Raw genomic sequence first — 26,515 nt, forward strand, 5'->3', positions numbered from 1 at the left:
CTCCCCAATTTTTGTAATGAACTATTTGTTGGTTTTATTGAATTATGTGTATTCTAATAATAAAGTTTGTATATACAATATCATATAACGTAAGATGTAAATAGAATTTCCTTGAAGTTTTAGGAACTAATTTGGCTATTTGAGCCTCAAAATCATCAATCTAAACCAAAAACCGAATCTTTCTAGGTTTCGATTGAAAAAGTTCACAATTTGTGAAATATTTCGTGTTGATCCCAGGTTGACACTGAGAGGGGGGTGTGAATCAGTGTCTACACAAATTCTTCAAAATCAAACCTTAATTTCCAACACTATCTACATTCACATAAATTATTCGAGTAAACCCAATTTTATCAACCAATCACTACACAAATGCATGTCCACCTCGCAACCACTGTGTGGTCAAGTCTACTAGATAGTGCACCCACTCTGAAAATCAAACGCACTCCAATATATGCAATGAAAAATAAAGCAGACACAATACATCAAATTTACGTGATTCCGCCAAATTGCCTACGTTTATAGAGCAATACCTTACTCAGGGTTTCGTATATTACTTAATACGCTACTCAATTGTTTTTATTGTAATAACAGCCCATGAACTCCAATCCCTGTTTTAATCTAAGTTGCAACTCAGACAAGGGCAAGAACCTCAGACCAATCAAACCCCAACTTGATTGGAATTAAAATATCAAATAATAAAATCAAATTACAAACCCTCCAATACATGAACACATTAGGGTTTTTTAACAAATATGCAACCTTAGATCACAAACCAAGACTTGTGGAATAAGGAATACCTCTCTCCTGTGGATTCCAGACATTCATATGCAGAGGGGGATCTCAGAGAGTTGAATCATGCATCCCAATGTTCTTCGCAACTTCACAAACAGGCCATCAATGGTTTTTCGTTCATATCACATTCTCCCTGCATTTCTTTCGTACCTTTTAGTACAGAAGGGTAGTTGTTGAACTCTCAAGTTTCAACCTTAACCCTCATCATAAAAAAAGTAAAGATGTCAATGGATAGTTGAAATTCGTATTTAATCTACATTTATATCCATTTAGGAGAATTCATCCAAAAACCGATAAGATATTATTATCCAAATCCGAAACGGATACGAATATGATAATGCCACTCTCACACACTGGCTTCGATTCGTTTACATCTCTACCGAATCTTTACACACACTGGCTATGACCCAATAAGTAGCAGGATTTTGAATTTCGCAGTCCATGTTTGCAGCCCATCTGCTGTCAAACCTCAAAACGATAATGGATATCTTCTCCGTCTCATCCACACACCACTACTGTCACTCCTCACCCCTCTCCGCTGCTATCCTCGCCGGAAAATCACAACAAATCTCCTCTTCCCTTACCTTATCACTCCAATCCTCTCCAGAACCTAACAAACCGACTAACCCTCCACGCCTTTCCGGCGAAATTCGCCACCCCCAAATCCTCAAAGCATTCCCAAGCAAGCCCAACCCACCTGGCCCTAAAAAGCTCTCCACAAACCCACTACGGAATCTCGGAACTCCCTCATCCACAACTCCTAAGAACCCAGACAATCTCGCCAACAAGCTCTGGCTCTCCAGCAAAATCTCTCCTCCTCTACTGGAAGAAGAAACTGAAGATGCACAGGAAGCGAAAGACAAAGAAGATGAAAAATCGAATGTTCCTGGCGACGTCGATTCTGTCCATGTGTCGGTCCCCGAATTCCGACAAGAAGGCAAGATTTTTGTCGGAAATCTCCCTCTGTGGATCAAGAAGAGCGAATTCGCCGAATTTTTTCGACAGTTTGGGCCGATTAAGAATGTGATACTTATAAAAGGGCACGACGATCCTGAGAGGAATGTTGGTTACGGTTTCGTCATCTATGGCGGCCCCACGGCTGCGAACTCGGCTTCCAAGGCTGTGGAGTTCGATGGAGTGGAGTTTCACGGGAGGACTTTGACTGTGAAGTTAGATGATGGGAGGAGATTGAAGGCGAGGTCCGAGGAGAGAGCCAGATGGGTTGCTGGATCGGATGAGGTGGAGTATAGGTCGAAGTGGCATGAAGAGAGGGATAATTATCGCAGGGAGTTCCGAAAGGTTCTTGAGAGTGAACCAGATAATTGGCAGGCTGCTGTTCGGGCCTTTGAAAGGATTGACAAGGTAAAATGTCTAAAGCTCTTAACCTGATTTTGATTGATAAGGACTGGGGTTGGGCAATTCAATCATATAAAAACTTATAAAGCCATATTTGTTCATAAATTATATACTCAATCGCTCTTAGCATGAGGTGCCAGTTGGTAAAGTCTGTGATGTTGTTCCCCAGACCTGAGATCTGAGTTCCGCTTCCACCTTGTCATCTCGGTACATGATGGAAATATAGGGTTACTATATGTAATGTTGCCAGTGTTATCATTCTCCTTTAAACTCTTAAAGTGAGGGTTCTGAAAATTAATCTCATATTTGGATATTTTCACTGTATTGTATCTGTACATCTATTCATTTATCTTGGGTGTTGGGTTGTCAGCCTTCTAGAAGAGAGTTTGGGTTGCTGGTGAACTATTATGCAAGAAGAGGGGACATGCATCATGCACGTGAAGTATTTGAACGGATGCTAGCAAGAGGGATTGAACCAACTTCTCATGTCTATACGAAGTATGTCTCCTCAATCTGCTAAGACTCTTTCAAATGGGTAGACTTGTAATAATAAGCCTATGTTAAAACAATTTTGTGAGTTGATATGTAAAACTTAGTTTTCAGTATTTGTTTGAAATATCATATATAACCTTATCCCCCTTGCTACAAACATCTCAACAATTTTGCATCTTCAAGAATCTCTAACCCTCCAACCCTCTCCCACCCCCACCCGAACAAGACAAAAGAAAAAAGAAAAGAAAGAAGGGGCCATGGCCCCCCGGGTGATATTTTATTATTATGACTTATAGAGCAATTTATTCCTGTTCAGCTAGTAGATTTTTCTAGCTTGAGGGATTCTTTACCATTCACTTATCACTTATCAGGATTTGCGGTCCTCCACATTGAAGGTAGTTACTTTCGTGCAGCCTTATTCATGCTTATGCAGTAGGTCGAGACATGGAAGAAGCATTATCTTGTGTGAGGAAAATGAAGCGAGAAGGCATTGAAATGAGTTTGGTGACATACAGTATCCTCGTAGGAGGGTTTGGGAAAATTGGTGATGCTGAGTAAGTAAAAGTTACACATCTGAGTCTGAATTTACTAAATTTCTTTGTTGGTTGATGTTGCTATACAATTTCCATTCTTTAGTGGATTCTTATGAATTCTCCTTTTTAGGATTTTCATGGATATTGGAATAATACATTGATAAATACATGCTAACTTTTTGGTTGAGATTTTTTGATGGCATCCCAGGATGCAGGAAGAGAGATAATGGATTTTGAAATTTTCTTATGTTTTATTGGCTTACTAATCAGATTTATTTTAATCCTTGTCAATTTATTAGCTTTTCTTCCTTTGTTTTCAATTAATGAATATCGTAGGAGTGAGTGAGTTCCATTCTATCATTCCCAAATCATCATAAGTTGTAAACTTGAACTCCTTTTAAATCCTTTTAATTTAGTCATCTTTCTTCCTTTTATATGGTGAATGGCATGTACTCTAGCGTCCTAATGTGGTTGAGTGATTACAACTAAATGGGGTCAGCTACATGGATCCTTGCAAAGACTGAAGACTAAAAAAATAATAAAGGGAAAGAGCACAACAACATATGCGGAAAACACAATAAAAGCCACCAAAAAGGGGTCGGCAACATGAATCGAGGTCCTCCAAACATCTCTATTCGAGGCCATGCTAGAGAGGAGGCCCAAACTATGCATGTCTTTCCTCACTACTTCTCCTAGGGTCATTTTAGGCGTACCCCTAGCTCTTTTAGATCCATTAATCTGAATCAAGTCACTCCTCCGAACTGGAGCATCCTGAGGCCTCCGTAGAACATGACCATGCCACCTCAAACAACTCTCTCGTAGCTTCTCGTGCATAGGGGCTACTCCCAACTCCGCTCTAATATGGTCATCCTAATTTTATACTTCCTAGTCTTGCCACACATCCATCTCAACATCCTCATCTCTGCCACTCTTATTTTATCAACGTGTCGCTTCTTCACTGCCCAACATTCCGCACCATACAACATGACAGGTCCAATGGCAGTCCTATGAAATTTTCCCTTACGTTTTAAAGGAATATGTCGATCACACAGAACGCCACTTGCACCTCTCCACTTCAACCATCCTATTTTAATTCTCTGAGAAACATCTCCTCTATATCGCCTTCTTTATTTACGATAGAGCCCAAATATCTGAAAAAATAACTTTGAGGTATCTCTTTATCCTCGATAATTGACCGCCTCATTCGCTGTCATGGTGTAGCTAAAGTTGCACACCATGTACTCTGTCTTTGATCTACTTAAGACCTTTTGATTCCAAGGTAAATCTCCACAGCTCCAACTTGACGTTAATCCCTGATTTTGTCTTGTCCGCCAACACAATATCATCAATGAAAAGCATACACCAAGGGATCTCATCTTGTATGTCTCGAGTTAAATCATCCATGATAAGTGCAAATAAGTAAGGGCTTAAGGATGATCCTTGATGTAGTCCAAGCATAATTGGGAACTCACCACCAAGACCCCCCCGCAGATTTACGCTAGTCGCCACGCCATCGTACATATCTTTAATTATGTTCATGTATTCACATGATACCCTTCTCTTCTCTAGTATGTGCCAAATTAGCTCTCTAGGGACTCTATCGTAGGCTTTTTCTAGGTCAATAAAGCCCATATGAAGATCCTTCTTACCCTCTCTATACCTCTCCATGAGTCTCCTAAGTAAGAATATAGCTTCCATCGCGGATCTACCAGGCATAAAGCCAAATTGGTTCTCCGAAATTGTCGTTTCCTTTCTCAGATGGGTCTCAATAACCCTCTCCCATAACTTCGTCGTGTGGCTCATTAGCTTTATGCCTCTATAGTTATTGTAGCTCTGAATATCACCTTTATTTTTATAAATCGGGACCACAATGCTTCTTCTCCAATCATCTGACATTTTCTCTGTACTCAAAATATGTTTAAACAGCTTGGTTAGCCAGACTAAGCCATATAATCCTAAGCACTTCCACACTTTGATAGGGACTCCATCTGGGCTTGGAATCTTGCCTACTTTCATCCTTCTTAAGGCCTCTTTGACTTCAGACTCCCTAATTTTGCGTATATATTTACAACAAGTGGTGTCATGATGAGTAATATAGTTCGTAGGGGCAGTATTACTCGAAATGTCCTCATTTAGGAGGATGCAGAAATACTCATTCCTACGCTTCATAATGTCTCCGTCTCTTACTTAAACTTTACCATTTTCATCGTTGATACATCTAACATGGTTGACATCTCTACTCATCCTTTCTCTTGCTTTAGCTATCCTATAGATAGCTTTTCTCCCTTCCTTAGTGTTCAGGTTGTTATAAAGATCATCAAATCTCCTTGCCCTAGCATTCCCCACAATCTTTTACGCTTCATTTCTAGCAGATTTATAATTTTGTAGGTCCTCTACCTCCTTAGTCCTTTGCCATGTCTTAAAACTACCTTTCTTAGTCTTAATGACAGCTTGAACCTCATCATCCCACCACCAAGACTCCCTAGGGGCAAGACGTTTACCTTTTGATTCCCCTAGTACCTCCTTTGCAACCTTCTTAATACAAGCTGTCATCCCGTTCCTCATCAAATTTGTGTCGCCTTCAAGGTCCCACTGACTTTGTTTGATAACTTTACTGTAAATGGAATCAAGGAATCTCCTTTAATCTCCACCATTTAATCTTAGGGCAAATTGGCTCCCCTATCTTACGAACCTGTGACAAGAGGCACATATCCAAGATCACCAATCTATGTTGAGTGGTTAAACTCTCCCCAGGGATAACCTTACTGTCCTTACAAAACAATCTATCAGACTTTCTTGTTATGCAGAAATCTATTTGGCTAGTATGAAGTCCAATTTTATAGGTGATCAAGTGCTCCTGTCTCTTTTTGAAAAAGGTGTTCATATTGGCTAGATCGTAAGCTACCGCAAAGTCTATAATAGATGTCTCCTCCTCATCCCTCTCACCAACTCCATAGCCTCCATGAACGCCTTCAAAGCCTCTACGATCTCTCCCAACATGACCATTTAGATCACTCCCTATAATAATCTTGTCCCCTTGACTAAAGCCTTGCATTAATCCATCCATGTGTTCTCAGAATTGTATCTTACTACTTTCATCCAGTCCTACTTGAGGTGCGTAGGCGCTGATCACATTGACAACCTCTTTCTCCAGCACCAATTTGATGGATATAATCCCATCGCCAATTCTTTTAACATCTACCACAACATTCTTAAGATCTGAATCCACTACACTACCCACTCCACTTCTATTACTTTGGTTGCCAATATACCAAATTTTAAAGCCGTCCAACACCTTAACTTTTTTACCCTTCCATCTAGTCTCTTGGATACAGACAATATTTATCTTTCTTCTCCTCATAACGTCTATCGGCTCCATGCTCCTACCTGTAAAGGACCCAATGTTCTAAGAAGCTAATCTAATCCTACGCTTTTGGACTCAAATCTTAACTCGCGCTTGACCATTGTACGAGAACCCTTGCCTACTTGTCACCTCATGTCGACGCGGCTCGTCACTTAAAGAGAACACCCTAGCAGACGGTTGATAGGACATGAAACTTAAAATAAAGAAAAAGGAAAAGGAAAAGGCAAAAACTCAAAAGAGAGGATCCATGCAAAAGAGATTGGCTGAATATATAGTATGGTGCTGGCTGCCTACCTTACACACCAATAAAATAGAAAAATAAAATATAAAGGAATGCAAGAAAAGCGCAAGCTTTATGCTTCAGCATAAAAAGAGGAAGAAAAGTAACATAAATAGAACTACTTGCAAAGAGAGATATAAGCAGACAGTTCCATAATGCATATTTTAAAGATGCACAAATATAAAAGAGCCATACTTCATGCTCATAACCACAGCAGTAACAATAACAAACAAACAAAACAGTTCAAGAAGGTAAAAGCTGCAATAGAAACAGATAAAGTAACAGACTAGATAAAATAGTAACATTAATGGAACAGGTTACAGGAAAATTAACAAGCTAGTTAACAGCAGGCTTAACCACTTGCAATACAAAGTGTGAAATACAAAAGGTTTTTACTGCAGTAGAAGTTAGGGTACAAAGTGGCCCTTTGCTCGAAGGTGCCAAAGCTTCTTGCGGGAGAGATGTAGTATTGCGTAACCAACCAGTTAGAGAGCTTCACTATACAGATCCACCAAATAACAAGGCCACCTCAGAGGTCAGTCACCTGTACAGGGGTAGAGGCAAGTGCACCGTGGGTGGTTGGGGTTGGGGCTGAGGTGAGGGGGATGTGGGGAGGGGGAGTCTGTTAGATAGACTCCGGGGGGGGGGGTGGCAAGGTGAAGTCGAGGATGGTGTGTGGGTATTGTATTTGGGCTGAGAGGGATGATTGGGGATGGGAGTTTGAGTGAGTGAATCGAGGGTTGGTGAGGAATAGTCGGATTGGATGATTGGGGCAGAAGGGGGATAATCGTGGGTTTAGGCACAAAAGGGGATGGAGGAGGGATAGTCGGATTGGGTGAGGACAGAGGTGAGGGAGAGAGTCGTAGGATTGTTAAAGAGGTTGTGGGAGAGGAATCGTGGGTGCAGGTGGTTGTGAGAGAGAGTCGGGGGTTGGGAATAGTGAGATAGAGAAATCTGTTAGGTGGTAAATCACAGGAATGGGGGGAGATGATCGGAGAAGGATCTGTGAGAGGGGAAATCGGGTAGTTAGTCGTGCGTGAGGTAGTGGGGTTAAGAGGGAATTAGAGGGAAATGGTCGGTCTGGTGGGGAGAGGGTTGTGGGTCTGAAAGAGGGGAGGTCGGTGATTGGAGAGCTCAGTAGGGGGGATTACGTACCTTTTCTGGGGGTTTCGTCGAAGTCTTCACAGAGCAGCTCTACCGAAGAGAGACTTAGTGATGAGGATCTTCGGGGATGGTGGAGAGTTGTTGCAGAGGTGGAAGCTGTTCAACATCTGATACGATACGCTGAATGGGATGGATTATCCGCCTGAGATGAGATCGAGAGGAGGAGAGCGAGGGGCTCGTCGTATTCTCAGGTTTCACCAGGAGTCTCTTTGTGCAATTCCGACCGTTAATGTGGTTGGATGATTCTTGTAGTTTATTTCTTCCTTGTTTTTATTCTGTTATGCTTATCATAGACAAAGCATTCTCCTGCAGTTTCTTATTTTCTTTTGAGTTGGAAGGTAATTTTTTTTAATAAAAATTTAGGCTTGTTTAATATTTCCTTCTAAAATTTGTTCATGTTTCTTTGGAAGAGCTGCAGATAAATGGTTTAAGGAGGCCAAAGAGAGGAATACAACCTTAAATGCTATCATATATGGTAATGCTATCTATGCTCATTGGTGAGTACTTTTAAATGATCCAGTTTATATTTAATTCCCTGAGTTATTTTTTGAATGTTTTGAATTTATTGTCATCTTGAACTGTAGCTATTATGGTTGGGAGTTGGATTCAGTGTTAGAATGTGTTCAGATCTATTTCTACTCTGTGTCTGAGGCATCTTGAGCTCTTATCCTTTACTATTTTGTTTTTAGAGAAAGCTGGAGCTATATCAGTAGATGTAAAACAAAAGAACAAAGTAATAACCTCCCTCCTCCCTCTTCACCCCCCTCTCAGAAAAAGGGGGGGGGGTGTATCCGATGTGTGTGTTTGACTGTGTATAGGACTGCTATCCATAGTAAAAATAACCACCTTAATGCAGGGCTAATCCTGAACCAGTGAAATCCAGCGGGAGATCAGCTTGCGAAGGATTGCAGGGGAAAAAGGACAAACCAGATTTGAAAAGAAATCTAATAACAGAATAACTGTCGGTCTGATTTTAGTGTAGAAGATTTTTGCAAAGTATGATCAAAATCTGATTGTCAAATTCACACTTATGGAGTAATACTACTTGGGGAAGGACTGCTCAATAACTACAGAATCGGTGGACAGAATTGAGGCTCCAAGTAGAGATCAACTAAGGGCTCTAATAACTAATTGAACAGTAACAGAATATAGAAACAAATTCAGAAATCTGAAAAGTGTATGAATCTTAGTTGCAGTGGGACTTCAGATTTTAATTGGATAGTTAAGAATTTAAAACCGTCACAAGATTCAAAACTAATAGCAGAACAGAGAACTCAAATCAGAATTCAGAGATCAAATTTTTTTTTTGGTGAATAAAGATTTCATTACCAAAACCCCAAAAAGGGGAAAGAGAGGGGGGGAGGGAGAATACACAAGGAAAAAAAAAGAGGGGGGGGGGAAGCTATACAAGTTCAAGCCCTTAGAAGATAGGCGCTAAGAGCGAAGGAGAGAAACATCTAGACCCCAGGGTACAACAATATACCTGTTCCTTGGGGTAACAACAAGAGATCTATGAGTAAGCTTGTGGAGCTTAGAGCTAACATCAAAGAAGATGGCTTTCCAAATCATGTCTATAGAGCGAGAGTTGGAGGTTCCACTCCATCCAAATGTGAGATATAGCAGCCCCAAACACAAGCTTGCCAGCGGTATCACAGATCGTAGTACCTGAAAAACCCTATTCAACCAAAGCCACTCCCTGGTGAATGGAAGGGGTCTCTTGCTAAGGTGCCAAATAGAGGCTAAGGCTTTCTTCCAAATAGAGAGGGCTATGGGGCAAGAGAAGAAAAGGTGGTCAATGCCCTCAATACCATTCCAACAAAGAACACAAGAGGGGGAGATAGGGATGTGGCAGTGAAGGAGAAATGATTGGGTGGGGAGGCATAGGTTAAGGGTTCTCCAAACGTTAAAGCTATGACGGGGGGTATAGCCTTTGAACTAGACACTATTCGACTAGGGGACCGGGGGGGCATGACGTCTGATAAAGTCCCAAGCTGAGGAAGTACTAAAAACCCCTTTAGGGGATGGGAGCCAGGTAACCTTGTCTGAGAGAGAGAGAGGGGTTGGGGGGGGGGGGAGGGAAGGGAGAGACGCCCAGACCTGGGTGATACAGGGGGAAAGGGGAGGGAAGGGGGACCAAGATCCTAGGGAGATGATTGTGGAGAGAGGAGGAGATTTAGGGATACCAGAGGAGTAAACCTTTCGAGCACCAATGATATTATAGAGGACTCCTAGGGGATGTCAGGAATCCAGCCAGAGGGAAATAGAAGTCCCATCAGCTATCATAGGGGAGGTAGCTAAAAGGGCTAAGCGTTGAAGGAGAAGGATTTTGCGCCAAACCCAAGAGGGTTTAGCTGGTTCGGGGACAGGCCAAATGTAGTCTTGCTTAAGGAGATAGGAGTAGACCCAATTAACCCAAATAGAATCATGCTTAGTGGAGCTTTTCTAGATTAGCTTGAGAATGCCAACAATCTTATAGTCACATATCCTATGAATGCCAAGGCCTCCTTCAGATTTTGGGAGACAGGTGGCAGCCCAACTAGTCGGGTGCAAAGTTGTCACAATGTCTAGGCGACCCAAGGCGCTGGAGAGGGTCCAAAATCAAGGCGACTAAGGGGCCTAAGGTGCCTGGAAGCCTAGGCGACACCTTGACAATTATGATCGGGTGAAGAAATTTCGAAGATTCCTGTCCTTTCCAAAGGAAGGAACAAAAGAGGGATTCCATGGCTGTGATGGTGGATTTTGGAAGCCCATAAATACCACACCAGTAGATGTAGGAGGCTTGAAGGACTGATCTGAGCAGCACCGTCCTTCCTGCAAAGGAGAGGAGTTTTCACTTCCAAAGTTGGAGCCTCTTGTGGATAAGGTCCAGCATAGGGGTGCAATGATGACTGGTCAGCCTAGCAGGGATCAAAGGAAGGCCAAGATATTTCACTGGAAGGGATCCAAGAGAAAATTCTATTAGGCGGAGGAGGGTCTCTTTGTCCATGTCAGAGACGCCAAAGAGGAAGATATGGGACTTCAGGAGATTAATTCGGAGACTAGAGAGTCTCTCGAAGAGCTGCAAGTAGGACATAATGGCGGAGATAGAGGAGGAGGAAGCCTTGGCGAAGATTTTTAGATCATCAACAAAGGCAAGATGGGTAAGGTTGATGCCTTTGCACTTGGGGATGGGGAGATGAGGTGTTGGTCGGTTTTTTCGTCGATGATTCTAGAGAGGACCTTAAGAGCAAGAGAGAAGAGAAAAGGAGAGAGGGGGCAACTCTGGCGGATTCCAACTTTGGAAGGGAAGAAACCGGCAGGGGAGCCATTGACAATGACCAAGAAGAAGGGGGAGGAGATGCAATAATGGATCCAGTGGACAAAAACAGGCGAGAAGGACATCTGGGTCAAGAGATCACAAATGAAATCCCAACACAGGAAGTCAAAAGCCTTGTGAATGTCAATTTTCAAGAGAGCGGTAGGGGAATGCGATTTACGATCGAAACCCCAGACAATTTCCGAGCAGAGGAGGATATTATCAACGATGCTTCTGCCGGAAATGAAGGCCGATTGGTTGGGACTGACTAGAGAGGGTACTACAAGTTGGAGCCGATTTGCCAAGAATTTGGCGATGAATTTGTGGAGGAGGTTGCATAGGGAGATAGGTCTAAAGTCCCAAGGAAGAGGCTCTCTCTTTCTTAAGGATGAGGCAAAGGAAGGTTTGGTTGATTTTAGGGAGTTGGTTGGGATTGAAGAAAAAGCTACGAATAGCTATGACAAGGTCATCTTTAATGAGGTTCCAGCTGGATAAGAAGAACCCCATACTAAATCCATCAGGGCTACGAGCTTTATTAGATTTATGGGGAAGGACTGCTTTGAGGATTTCAGCCTTAGCGGGGATAGATTGGAGAGAGTCAAGAAGGGAGGAGGGACAAATATTGATGAGGTCAGGGGGGAGGAGGGTGGTGGGGGAGGGGGGGACAAAAGAGGGAGGGGAAATAGGAGATGCCTTCCTTCTTGATGTCATGGACGGCCGTGAGCAGGGAACATCTTGAGTGAGAAGCATGGGTATAGAATTGGAGTTGGTACGGGCTTTCATGGATCGGTGGAAGTAGGCTGAATTAGAGTCACCAAGTTCAAGCCATCTGATGTGGGATTATTGGCGGAAGAAACTCTCTTCTTGGGAAGAGAGGGAGGAAAGCTTCAGTGAGAGGCGTTTTTCCTCCTCGGCCAGCAAAGTGTTGAGCATGTCAGATTGGAGTTGGGATTGGACACGAGAGAGGTTGGAGTGGTAAGAGGTCACCTGGGAGGAGATATTACCGAAGATAGACGAATCCCAAGTTGAAATCAGAGATCAATTTTAAAATAAGAGATCTGGAGAAATCCAAGTTGAAGTAGGAAACTAGAATTCGATGGGAAAGACATGATTTTTTGGGCTTTTGAAACTGAAACCGAAACTGAAATAGAATAGAAATAAAATAAATGATAGAAAAAATATGATCAAGAATCGCCAGTTCGCCACTTGATATGCATGGCTAGAATCAGCACCAATACCTAACCTTGGAATCTCCACCAAGGGTTCCTGTAATCACCACCAGGGAGCCTACTGGATCACCACAGCATCGAGCATTCTGAATCACCAGAGAACCAAAAGCAACAAGCCAAATTCATTACTCAAATTTGTGTTTTAGGTTGTAGTTCCTTGCAAACGTATATGGAAGACTCAAAGACAGACTTTAAAAAAAAAAAAAGGAAAGGCCTAAATCAATCCTTTACTGATAAGTTAACATAAAAGGCCCGATTGATAACCATCCTGCTCCCAATTCTTTGATTCCAGGTGGAATTGATTTTTTTGGATTCCATGATTTTTGAGAGTAAGATCGCCGTTTGGTAAACATTTTTTGGAATTGATTCTGGACTAGACTGAGAGCAGAATCAGCGTTTGGTATGCAGTGATAGAATCACTTCAATTCCGGAATAGGCCATTCCTCATATGTCAAAGCAGTTCTCATCATATTCCTCCAAAATTTCCTTCGATAAGCCTATTCAGCCCTCAACTTTACATTTGTATATCTATTCAACAAGAAAGCCATGACCGTGATCATTGCTAATATTCCTTGTTGGTGGGTTTCAGACTTTTGGGGATGAAACCAAGAGATCACGGGCATCATAGAGCCCTGAATTGACAGGCAATATTCCATAGAACATGGAAGATCTGCTGCCTTACATGTGACAAAAACTTGCAAACCAAAACTCTAAAAGCAATATCCTACCAATGATTGTGGAAGGACCGATGAAGAATTGATCAACTCTAGCTTCATTACTGATTTCCATTTTTCAGGAAAAAATAAACATGGGCAATACAATAGAGGATTGGCCAGAACCTAATTCCCAAAGCATACAAAGAAATCTGGATAAAATAGAAAGAACAGTGACCAAATGGGTTTGAACCCGGAAAACTGAGACCTAGGTGTCCAGCAAAAAAATGGATTTACAGTCCTCAGAAATATAGGACGAGAAGAAGTGACTTGTGCTTACCAAAGAACACTGTAAGAGTTTTTGTTCTTCAACCCTATTTGATGCGTCCAGTAACTTGAAATGGAGAATAGCCCCTGGTAAGAAATGTTTCTTTTCCTGCTCAGTACTTGACTTGCAGTGTTGAACAATGACACAGAGAGAACCAGCTAACTCAAACAATTTTCATACAGGCCACAGAGAACCTTAAAAAATTCAGGGGGGAAATTAGTGTTAAGAAAAAAAAAAACTCTATAAGAACAAATAACCGCAATCAATTCCGTAATGCAGAAAACTAGAAGTTTTTGGTCTCCAAACCTCAGTTTCAGAAAACTTCTCACCAAATCGAAAGCTAGGGAGCAAAATCCTCACACTCAATACGAGAAGGGTACTTAACAAAAAATAAAACCAAAATCTGACTTTGCACAAATTCCACCCAATATAGCCCCTTATTCCCCAAATCAAACTTAGAAATAGAAAAAGGTTCACGCAACCAAACAGATGAATGCAATACAGAAACCAAGATCTGATAAAGCAAAAAGAGTAAACCCAAAATAAAATCTCATAACATTGATCCTGCTCTTTACTTTGAAAAGAGCATAACAAAGATGAAAAGGGATTATCGACAAGAACTATTACTTTGAATAAGAAAATAACAAATCACATAAATGAATAATGAATTAATGAACCTGCTGTTTACTTCTAATAGGAGCAAAAAAAACCATGAAGACGCAATGTGTGATGACGACAACAAGGAAGAGCATGAAATGCGAATTGCATTTAAAATCTATTAAGAACAAGCATGGGAAAAGATTTTCAGAACACTCAGAACATTCAATTAAAAGTTGAAAGAACTGCATTTGGGCTATTATGGTAATTGGTAAACATACTAAGGTCCGGGCTCGTTGATGATTGGGTTGAAGTGGAGGAACCGAGGGATTAATGAAAGACTCAGAGAGGTCGGAAAGAGAGAGAGATGCAAGATGAAAGAGAAATGAAAACATAGCAGGTTAGGGTTTTGTACTAAGCTTGAGAGACAAATGAGAGAGAGGAATGGGAGAGGCAAAGGGAAGGAGTTCGTACCTGAGCTGAGAGACGCCATTCGTTGCTTTGGGGGCTAATGCCTGTTGCTGCTCATGGGGGAAGAAGACTGTGGACAGGGGAAGACCTCGGGAGAGAATGGAGAAGACGAAGACATTTCTTGCCCTGGCTTGATGAGGTCAAGGGTGAGTTTCAACAAAAAAAGCCCAGAAGGGCTTTATTTTCATGTAAAAGGTTGTTTCAAGTGTTTTGTTCTGGAGTAGACTAAGCATTATTTTTATGCTTTGTAATTCCTGATTTTTTAGGACATTTGGGGCCAGTCTGATTTCATGTTCCACCTGTGTTACCAAGCAAAATTCCACTCCCAATTTGTTCCTGTGGAACAGAAATCAATGGAATCAGGAATTGGGAGTGTTATCAATCGGGGCCAAACTGACTAGGAAACCTAAATAATAAAGGAAACTGACCCAAACAAGGGCTCTAGCTAAACTAATGAAGTAAATCTCGTATTCCTACCTTCTAACCATATTTTAGGTCCATTAAACCGACTTATTACAATAAAAACCCATTGGATCAAAGGCCCAACATATATAGAACTCAATCCAAGGCTTATTTCCAGCCCAGTTTTGCTATTTACCTGCATCACACCGAATGTCCTGTAACAACAGTAAAACCGCACAGGCTGCTGAATCTGTTGTGTTTGAGACCATTGCCTGGGTCAATGCTTCACTCTACCCAGTTAGGGGTTAGGATCTTGGGTTGTAAGACATTGCTTTTATGGTGTGATTATGTATTTATTTTATTGTTCTTAGGGAATCTCTTCTGTTTATTTATATGTAGTACAGAATGCTTGCAATTGCTTGTAAAAATTGTTTTACTTACAATTTTCAAGGCTAATTTGTATTCTGCAAATGAATTCAGCCAAACGGGAAATATGAATCGAGCTGAGGACTTGGTAAGGGAAATGGAAGGAGGGGGGATTGATGCTCCAATTGATATATATCATACTATGATGGATGGTTATACAAATATTGGTAACGAGGAGAAATGTCTCACTGTGTTTGAAAGACTTAAGGTACACAAAAGAGAATATATCTCTTTATAGACTAAGTGGTTCTTTATATATTTTATATTTTGATACCTTTTACGAAGTAGGAATTTTTCATGCCTGATTATGTTTGTAATCTTTAAAATCTGTTATGAAAACACAAAAAATTTTAACTGTGAATGAACATGTTATCGTTTTATTTATAGATGATTTTAGTTTTATTATCAGATTCTATCAGTATTCATGCAAAAATATGAGCCTAGTACATAGGTCTTGGCTCAGTATGTGAACCACGACTACAATATCTCTTTTAATATATTCAATTATAATAAGGAAATTCAATAGTAATGTCTAAATCAGTTACTAGAATCTCGTTTCTATGGCATGAAAATCAACCGATGCTTGATAAAAATGAATCTAGTAAAATTTAATAGAAATGTTTTGGTTTTTTTTACAATCCTGGAGATTAATCATTACAACCCTCTTTTTATGGGCACTACTAGCACATCATGTTCCCGGTTTGTCCCAGGGGACTCAATGGGAGGTCAACCAATGAGAGAGATGAAAGGTACATTGAGTCTCTGTCTTGCAGGAAAGTGCAATGCTCAACTTTATATTGACTTATTGACTTGTCATAAGGCTCATGGGAGAGACCTGAGACACTGTCTCTGCATTGACTTGAAAATAAAATATAAAACAAATGTGTATACTGTATCATATTTTGAATTCCCTCCCCCCAAAATTTGTGTAAGATTAAGGGTGCCAATGGGTCGTCTCCTGCCGATTTTGGGTTGTACCAATCACATAAATATAACACAAAATTATTCAGTCAAAACATTGATCAATAATTAAATGGGTCAAATCGGTTAACCTGTGACATGACATTTTAGTGAAAAGCCAAAAGAGCAAGATGCAAGCCTAAAATGACTTCAGAGAAGTGGTGAGAAAGGGTTGACAACAAGTATGCTTTGAATAGAGTTGAATGGCGAAACCAGACTGCGGAGCCAATCCCATTGAGTTGGGTTGAACTTGTTTTCATTGGCTGCATAAGTGTGGCTCTATATACTATTGTCTGGTTCCAGCATTATCATTACATGATATTTCAGTAGAAAACATAGTTTAATATTGTTGTTGTTGGATTGTGAAGTTCTGGCTTTCTTTTGCTTGATAGATAGATCCATGTATTATATGTTAAAGAACATTAAAATGTTTGTATTAGTGAGTTTTAAGTTCCTAAATGTTTGTCAGAATGTATCAGATCATGGATGCTACTTATGTCTAATGTACTGGCCTCCACTGTAAATGTTGCTCTACAGGAATGCGGTTTTACACCTTCAGTAATAAGCTTTGGGTGCCTACTTAATCTTTACACAAAGGTGATGCCAGTTACTTTTTACTCCATTAGTCTGTTCTCAATTGTTATAGGACTTGGTCTTCTTGTGGTCCTTGTGTGTGTGTTTTTCTGGTGATGCGTGTGTGTTTTTTCTGGTGATGCATGGCTGAACATGTTGAAGCTTGAGAACAAACCAGAGGAGCAAGAAATCCAAGAAGAAAGAGATGAGAAAAGAAGAGGGGGGGGGAGAAAGGTGGACAAGAGATTGTCGACAAGTGAACAAGACCAACTGCTTTTTATGTATAAAACCGCCACTAACTTTGAGGTTCAAACTCAACCGATTTTCCAAACACCTGACCAAAACAATGTCTCCCATACTACCTCAATCAACCTTTATGTGCAAAGAGTTGGTTAGTTTTATTATGTTTACCTCTCCTCTAACTCTTCCTTTTGATGATTTGCACCTTGCGTAGTGTTACCAATGCTAACTCTATATGAATCCTCTGATTCAGTCCATGCAGTTTTTGGTTTGTCAACACTTTACCATGTCCATCTCAACTGGATTTAATTTCTTGGTAGGTTATGTACTGATGTCCCTTCTTTCTAGCCTTAAAAAAGCCGCTGGCATAAATGCATAATAAGTAAATAAATAGTAACTCCAACTTGTTTGCCTTATAGCAAACTTTCTTAGTTTCCTTTTGAATATCAACCTTCATGTCCTTCACCTCCTTGACAGTGTCCACCCTTCTTTTTCCGTTTCAAAATCTCCCATCTCAGCGGCACACTCAATTCTCTTTCCCTACTGTTCTATTGAGTGGCTTTGTGTAAAGCATTTTTAAAACCAATGCCTGATCATCTAATTGCAAACTCAAACTCAGGGGCAAGGGGCCTTCTTCAGCTGGGGAAACTTGTTCTTTGGTTTATAGGCTTTGCTGAAGGACTAGGTGAGCTCATATCCAGGTGTTGAATATGTTCAGGCTCTACTGGTTGAGAGCATCTCAAACCAAGAGGTATTTCCTATGATTTGCCTAGGGAACTATGGGAACTTCTGTGATTTGTACAAACTTGTTTCTAATGAAAATATTATTCAGAGGTTGCTGTGAGTGCTTTCTTGGTTTTGGAAACACTTATAAAGTAACATATGTTCTCATCTTTATTGGAATCCCACTCAAATCAAGTTTTTCCTTTTGTAGACACTGCTGATTGCATTTTGAAATACATACTATTGTATGAGAGAGAGAGAGAGAGATGTGAGGGTTTTTGAAGATTCAACAGGTTCTAGAATATGATGAAAAGAGAATCATGATCTAAGAGATATGGATTGAGAGTGAATTGTATCCGCTAGAGGGAGGAAGGTCCGGGTTACACAAGGTAGAGATGTAAACGGATGGTCGAAAATCCGAATCCGTTTAGAGGCATCCGTATTCGGCCAGGGAATATCCGGCTCCGATCACATCCGATCCAAATCTGATCCGTTTACGTCCCTGGGGGGGGGTCTGCTCCTTCTATTTATTTATAGATTTAAGAAAACAACTCAATAGTGAACCTCCCCTGCGTGGAGTTCCTTACAACTCAAGTTCTATCAAAATAGAAACTCTCTAGAACTTAACAAAATAAAGACTAAGAGGGCTGGAATTTATGACACCTGTCCAGCCTTCTAGAAACAATAGGAAAGAAAGAAAATACACTTAAAATTAAAAGAGACTGAACCGTTGTTCAATTCTTAAACCAAAACTTGTCCAAAAACTTGGACCTACAGTGACCCGCATGGAACTTCAAGACTGGTTCTTATTCCTGCGCTTTTACTCACAAACCCGAGCTTTGTTCTAGCATATGAGGAACTTTGACCATATCGATGTAATAATACTATTGCTGTAGCATCAAGCAAGTTGTTAAAACTATAGTTATGATTCAGATATCCTTTACAAATTTCACATCAGATCCATATGTGATGTAATATCGTGTAAAACGCCTGTCTTAATGGAGTGATGCAAATTCATCATCAAATAAGGCTTGTTTCATTGGGAATAAGTGTAGGGTTGGGATATATATATGTTGGGCCTTTGTTCCCAAGGGTTTTCTATGTATTAGGCCACTTTAGTGGGCCTGAAATAGGGGTATATAGGTTGCATACGGGATTAGCCCAATACTTAGTTTTTATTTTGTGTTTTTAATTGAACCGGTTTAAATTGGTTGCATCCAATTAGTTCAATTGGTCTAATTTAAGTGAAGTGATCCTATTGGCTAAGAGGTTCTTATATCCTATTGGCTACTAGGGAATCTTCTTTATTTTAAGTAGTTTAAGTTGTTTTAAGTCATTAGGACTCTATTTTGAGTCTATTTGAGTTTCCTAGTTAGTTTAAGTTGCCTAATAGGTTAGGGATAAGGTTAGGCCATTCCTTTTTAGTGTCTAGGTCTATTTTTGAGTCTTCTATATAAGTTTGTAAGGGAGGCCAGCATTGAACACGAATTTGATTAATAAAAACTCAGCTTTTGTTTGCTGCCATAGCTGCTGCTCTGCTCTGTTGAGTGAACCTTGTGAGTAATATCAAGGCTACCTTGTGGGTAATATCAAGGTGAAGGGATTGGTGGACTCCGATCAACTCCTTGCATCTTGTAGATCGGAAGGTCTTTCTTTTAGTTCTTCAAAGCTGCTACCATTGAAGATTTAATCTTTCAAGTAAGTAGTTTATTAATTCAGCATTTAACCTTCTTCTTCTAATCCTCTAACCTAAGCTCCGTCTACTCCTATTATCACCCCTTCCATTAATCCATAGATCCATTAGAACCCTAAAACCCTAAATCTAATTCTGCCCTAAATTGCAAAATTTTGTAACTCATCCAAACCCTAACTTCTTTATACCAAAATAACCCCCTAGACCTACCCATTAATACCCTATAAACCTCTTTCCTAAAATCTGCCCCTAAACCCTAGATCTTACAAACAGTCTATTTTCATAAGGCATCCTACCCAAAACCCTAGAATTCCAACCTCAACCAAATTTGATCCAACTTATACCATTAGACTCATAAAGTTCTGCACATCATTACCAAATAAAACCCTAAGTCGAAACCCTAACCATAACCCTAATTCTGCCCTAATTAGCCTAAGCTGTCCCAATCGGCCAGCCTTGTTAAGAGATCCTATTATCCTGGTTCCTAGTGGGATTACTCCTACCTAGGACTACATTAAATTGGTATCAAAGCTATGGCGGAGGGAAGCTCCAACCAAGCCTTGAAAGACCCACCTCCCTTCGTTTTCAAGACCCAAGTTCGTCTACCCAATGGGAGCACAACCATCTTAGTTGTTGATGAGAGGAGATGTAACAACATTATTTCACAATCCGTGGTGGATATGTTGTCCCAATCAGGAGAGATTTGCATCAAGCCTACAGGTAAAGTCTATGTTGAATTTGGGTGTTTTTCATATCATGATGGTGCTTGGTATAAGCCGGTACCATCTCCAAGGAGCTTTATTGCAGTAGGTTGCAATTGGTTGGACTAGCGACAAGGTTGGATTGAACCAGAAAACAACTTGTGTGTCCTACTTGATCGACAGCGTCTATACCATTTGTTTACTCTAAAAGGATTACAACCAAAGGTGACCACATCGACTGTACAGCCACAAGGACTGCCGAATATGTCAACTCAAATGCAAGTGACATCGACTGTGTTTGAAGTTTCACCTATGGCAGATGCACCAACAAAAGATTCTACTAAAGCGGTTTGTGTTGAAGAGATTCAAGAACCTATAGCTAAAGAAATTCAAGAAGACCAAGCTGCACCAGTAGTTGAGATCATGGTTGAGAAGCTCGGCCATCAAATTGATGTGGAGGTCCAACACACAATGGTAGAAGAAACTACTGAAGAGGGCAAAGTAGACAAGGCTAAGGGCATGGAAGATGAAGTGGTGATTGACAACACTCCACAAGAAATCATCGACATCCAAGTTGTTGTTCTTGAAGAGGTCGAGCACATAGAGTTTGTTATGCCACTATGGTTCTTTGAAGAGAACGCTCCACGCATTGAAGACTTTATCCCCAATGTTCCCGCTTCACCGAAATTCTGTTTGGGGATGGTCAAAGTTGCTGATCACATGTTGATTCCCCCTCATCACTACAAAATTCGAGGACGAATTTTTTCAAGTTGGGGAGAGTTGATGCAGATTCATCATCAAATAAGGCTTGTTTCATTGGGAATAAGTGTAGGGTTGGGATATATATATGTTGGGCCTTTGTTCCCAAGGGTTTTCTATGTATTAGGCCACTTTAGTGGGCCTGAAATAGGGGTATATAGGTTGCATACGGGATTAGCCCAATACTTAGTTTTTATTTTGTGTTTTTAATTGAACCGGTTTAAATTGGTTGCATCCAATTAGTTCAATTGGTCTAATTTAAGTGAAGTGGTCCTATTGGCTAAGAGGTTCTTATATCCTATTGGCTACTAGGGAATCTTCTTTATTTTTAGTAGTTTAAGTTGTTTTAAGTCATTAGGACTCTATTTTGAGTCTATTTGAGTTTCCTAGTTAGTTTAAGTTGCCTAATAGGTTAGGGATAAGGTTAGGCCATTCATTTTTAGTGTCTAGGTCTATTTTTGAGTCTTCTATATAAGTTTGTAAGGTAGGCCAGCATTGAACACGAATTTGATTAATGAAAAAGCTTTTGTTTGCTGCCATAGCTGCTGCTCTGCTCTGTTGAGTGAACCTTGTGAGTAATATCAAGGCTACCTTGTGGGTAATATCAAGGTGAAGGGATTGGTGGACTCCGATCGACTCCTTGCATCTTGTAGATCGGGAGGTCCTTCTTCTAGTTCTTCAAAGCTGCTACCATTGAAGATTTAATCTTTCAAGTAAGTAGTTTATTAATTCAGCATTTAACCTTCTTCTTCTAATCCTCTAACCTAAGCTCCATCTACTCCTATTATCACCCCTTCCATTAATCCATAGATCCATTAGAACCCTAAAACCCTAAATCCAATTCTGCCCTAAATTGCAGAATTTTGTAACTCATCCAAACCCTAACTTCTTTATACCAAAATAACCCCCTAGACCTGCCCATTAATACCCTATAAACCTCTTTCCTAAAATCTGCCCCTAAACCCTAGATCTTACAAACAGTCCATTTTCATAAAGCATCCTACCCAAAACCCTAGAATTCCAACCTCAACCAAATTTGATCCAACTTATACCATTAGACTCATAAAATTCTGCACATCATTACCAAATAAAACCCTAAGTCGAAACCCTAACCATAACCCTAATTCTGCCCTAATTAGCCTAAGCTGTCCCAATCGGCCAGCCTTGTTAAGAGATCCTATTATCCTGGTTCCTAGTGGGATTACTCCTACCTAGGACTACATTATGGAGTTTACATAGTATCTATCCTTGCTCTCCTCATTTTGAGGAAATGAGGATTCTTTGCATAGACATTAAATGCTATTGTGAGTTCATTGATTTTTCATCGTTCACTGTTTCAGATGGGAAAGATTTCCGAAGCCCTGGAGGTTAGCCAAATGATGGAATCATATGGCATAAAACACAACATGAAAACATACTCCATGATGATCAATGGATTTTTGAAACAAAATGATTGGGCAAATGCGTTTGCTATTTTTGAAGATGTGGTGAAAGCAGGCCTGAAACCTGATGTGGTGCTCTACAATAATGTCATCCGAGCATTCTGTGGCATGGGTAACATGGATCGAGCTGTTTGTACTGTTGAAATAATGCAGAGGGAGAGACATAGACCTACTTCACGGACATTTATACCAATCATATATCACTTTGCAAAAGCTGGAAAAATGAGAAGAGCCCTTGAGATTTTCAATATGATGAGGAAGTGTGGATGCAGTCCTACAGTGCACACTTTCAATGCTCTAATTCTTGGCCTTGTTGAAAAGCGCCAGGTAAGTTATGATTTAGCAACAAAAGAAATGATAGACCTAGGGCTAATAAAAGTGGACATTGCTGCACAGCCTGCACTTCTGGATGTGGACAGGGGTCCTCACATCCTGACTGTCCAATCAACACTTAATCACTAATATAATGTACTTTGTCTTCAGACCATTTTCTGTGCATATTTAACATTTAAAACAAGCATTGGAATTGTAGGTATCTTCTCCACTTTATTTTGGACTATTTCCAATCATAAGCAGTGTCTGGCTCTATCTAGTGTATGGTTCACAATGATGAGTTGCTAAATAGCAAGTTGAGAGTTTGTAATCATATTATGTGCCGAGTGTTTCACATTTTTCTCCATTTTATTCTCTATATGTTTAGTGTTTTCATTGAATCTCCTACTTCTCTTGCAGATGGAGAAGGCTGTTGAGGTTTTAGGAGAGATGTCATTGGCTGGCATAAGTCCCAATGAGCATACCTATACAATCATCATGCATGGTTATGCATCTCTTGGTGATACTGGGAAAGCTTTTGAATATTTCACGAAAATTAAAGAGGGGGGTCTGGAGGTTGATGCTTTCTCATACCAAGCATTACTTAAAGCATGTTGCAAGTCGGGTAGAATGCAAAGTGCTTTAGCAGTTACAAGGGAAATGAGTGCTCAAAAGATTCCACGCAACACCTTTGTGTACAACATATTAATTGATGGGTATGGACTAGTTTACTTCTTACAGATATCTTTAGCGCCTCTCCCTTTCTTGCATGTATGCGTTTACATCAATGTTTCTGTTGACTGTTGATGCTAGGCATGCACAGATGCACAAGCTCCCTTGCCATTGTTCCTTTAATAACCATTGATTGTCCCTTGAGACAGATGGGTTCTTTCAACTGTTTGTATCTGATGGTTATACTGCTTGTTCGATGCATTGACTTTCAAAGCTATTTATATAAATCTAGTGTGATGCTTGAGCCCATAACTCTGTAACAGAAACTAGATTATTTACTCCTGAGCTAGATATACTTTTATGTCATGAGTCTCATGACCATCACTTCCCTAGGTGATCCTAGGCCCCAGGGGCAATCTGTTGCCTATAAGTAGCTTAGGCATCACCCAGGTACTTGACAAGGAGAAATTTTGGCCCTGTGCTCCCAGCCACATTGTAACAGTTTATATTTTTAGTGAGAGAAAGAAACCATAAGTATGCACACGCTTGTTGACACTATTGTTTCATAGTCCATGAACCTTATCCTTGATTCAAATTTTTTTTTTGCTAATGAGGGTGTCCAGACCTTTGGCCCGACTAGTTCCCCGGGCATGCACAAACACCCCTACACACGCACACCAGGTCAACACCGATCCTATGAGAACCATAGAATCCATGGAGCTGGCCCCAAGGGGGTAAGGGGAGTCGAACTCAGGATGCATGTCAATTTAGGCACGCTCCCTTGCCAACTGAGCTACACCCTTGGGGTTATCCTTGATTTAATTTAGGTTCTTAAACTATTTAATAATTGATGGCTTTATTATACAAACATATTTGTTCAGCAAATAAAAACTCGTGAAAGAGCATCTTAATTTTTTTTTCTTTAATACATGGCAAACAAAAAGAAGTGATAATTTTGTGAAAATATAAATATTGTTACAGTATCAAAGTCCTACAACCAGCACCCACGAAAATAGAGAAGGAAGAAGAAGAAGAAAGGGAAGAGAGGAGGCTCATGGTGGGGCGAAAACCTATTCCACCGTAGGCATTATGTTTATTTACAAAAACATAAAGTGAGAAATTACATAAGTAACCTTGTTAATTAAATAATAGACAGTATGAACATAATAGCAAGTAGCAACTCTAACTACACCAGAACAAACAAAACACAAGAACATAAACAGACATTTTACTGGCACTACTGAGCCAAAATGACAGTCTAGCCATTTGCTTTGGTAGCCAACATCTTGGTGATTGTTCCCTAGCCTCCCTAAGACTGCTTTGTTGTCTGGGTGTTGCCTTGATGACACTGTTTGTGACTTTTCTGCTTTCAGAAGTATTGGCTTCTACTCAGTTTAGTAGTTTTGTTATGTAGATGGGCTCGAAGGGGTGATGTTTGGGAGGCTGCTGACCTGATGCAACAGATGAGGCAAGAGGGTGTTCTTCCTGACATCCATACGTACACATCTTTCATAAATGCATGTTGCAAGGCTGGAGACATGATGGTTCGCTTATAATTCTTCAGTTCTGTTTATATTTGTCAGAAACAACATTTGTGGGCTTATTTTTTAATCATGGAATGTGCTGCAGAGAGCAACAGAGGCCATAGAAGAAATGGAAGCTGTTGGTGTGAAGCCTAATGTTAAAACGTATACTACATTAATCCATGGGTGGGCTAGAGCCTCACTTCCTGAGAAGGCTTTCAGATGCTTTGAAGAGATGAAGTTGGCTGGTTTGAAGCCAGACAAAGCTGTTTACCATTGCCTGATGACATCGTTTCTATCTAGGGCTAATGTTGCTGAAGAATATATTTATTCAGGCATTCTGGGTATTTGTAGGGAGATGGTAAACCTTGGGTTGACAGTTGATATGGGGACTGCCGTTCATTGGTCCAGGTGTCTACGCAAGATTGAGAGGTCAGGTGGAGATCTTACTGAAGCCTTGCAAAAGACCTTTCCTCCTGCTTGGAACTCATATGTAAACCTTTTGGAGATCACCAATCAGACAGACAGTGATGGTGGTGGTGCATATTGTGAGGTGAACTGTGACGACGAAAATAACGGCTTCAAGGAAAGTGATGATCTAATGACCATAGATTCTGGTTTTGATTGATTAACTGGAAAAGAGTTCTAATTATAGTATGGAATTGTTGGTGTCCAGATGGCTGTCACAGTAAAGGATGGTACCAGCTCCATCTGTAGGTATGAAACTTTTTAAATTTCTCTTTATGTTTTAGTTTTGAATGCTTTGTCATATGCTTTTATTTTGTGTGTTATAAAAGACAGCGAGAACCCATTATAATCAATTGTTGCAAGCCTAAATATGTCATAAATTGTGGGTTACTAATCATCCCATGCCTGAAATGCGCCACTGATGTTTAAACTTTTAATTCAATCTCTGCTGTTAAATTATATGTTGATTATCCTAAAAGTCGGTTAACCTTTTGGGATTGGTGTGTGGTTTGTGTGATTACACTTTCATCCAAAAAAAAAATATTTATGTGTTGATTATGATATAAGTATAGTTTTTTGGGGTGGTACTAAAATCACACTTTTGATTTGTTGTTGCAGATCCAGGTGCTGTTAAATCTTGGCCATTTTGAAATTAGTTGAGTCGTCACGAACTAGTGAGCTACCCCTTCCTTTTCAGCCTCTGTTTGCAGATTCTAATTGCCATTTAGGTATTCAAGATTCATGGTGATCCAGCATTTCATAATGGCTGGAAAACAAATTATGTCAGGATTGTCTGTATGTTACATAAAAATAGTACAATTTTCAATTAAAAAAATAAAATCCAAGGCATTTTCTCTCTGTGTTTTTTGGGAGGGGGTTGGGGGGGGGGGGAGAGAGATTTATTCCATTTAGGCTAATAGGTAGGGTAAGAATAAGGACTTTATTCTGACTGCCACCTAAGATAATAATAAATTGGCCAATAGCATATATATAATATAAGGGGGTTGATGTCTTACAAGGTTGGTGAATTTGGCAAGTTCACAACTTCCCTCTTGGTAATTAATTGA

General features: G+C 40.2%; 1 protein-coding gene across 2 annotated transcripts; it reads left to right on the forward strand.

Annotated features, from left to right (window-relative positions):
• The first annotated feature begins 1,206 nt into the window (after positions 1–1,206).
• Positions 1,207–25,703, forward strand: LOC122645317 (pentatricopeptide repeat-containing protein At5g04810, chloroplastic-like). 2 transcript variants are annotated; one of them, XM_043838633.1, is made up of 10 exons: positions 1,209–2,154; positions 2,519–2,646; positions 3,054–3,194; positions 8,392–8,478; positions 15,437–15,590; positions 16,880–16,939; positions 22,372–22,800; positions 23,206–23,501; positions 24,872–25,001; positions 25,087–25,703. In XM_043838633.1, exons 1-10 carry the CDS (start codon positions 1,234–1,236, stop codon positions 25,606–25,608), a joined length of 2,868 nt encoding a protein of 955 aa, XP_043694568.1. In that variant the 5' UTR covers positions 1,209–1,233; the 3' UTR covers positions 25,609–25,703. The 2 variants fall into 2 exon arrangements, with proteins under 2 accessions (XP_043694575.1, XP_043694568.1); XM_043838640.1 differs by lacking the exon at positions 22,372–22,800 and having other exon boundaries at positions 1,207–2,154.
• The last annotated feature ends 812 nt before the right edge of the window (positions 25,704–26,515 follow it).

This window comes from Telopea speciosissima, chromosome 1 (assembly GCF_018873765.1).
Source record: "Telopea speciosissima isolate NSW1024214 ecotype Mountain lineage chromosome 1, Tspe_v1, whole genome shotgun sequence".
Lineage (NCBI taxonomy): Eukaryota > Viridiplantae > Streptophyta > Magnoliopsida > Proteales > Proteaceae > Telopea > Telopea speciosissima.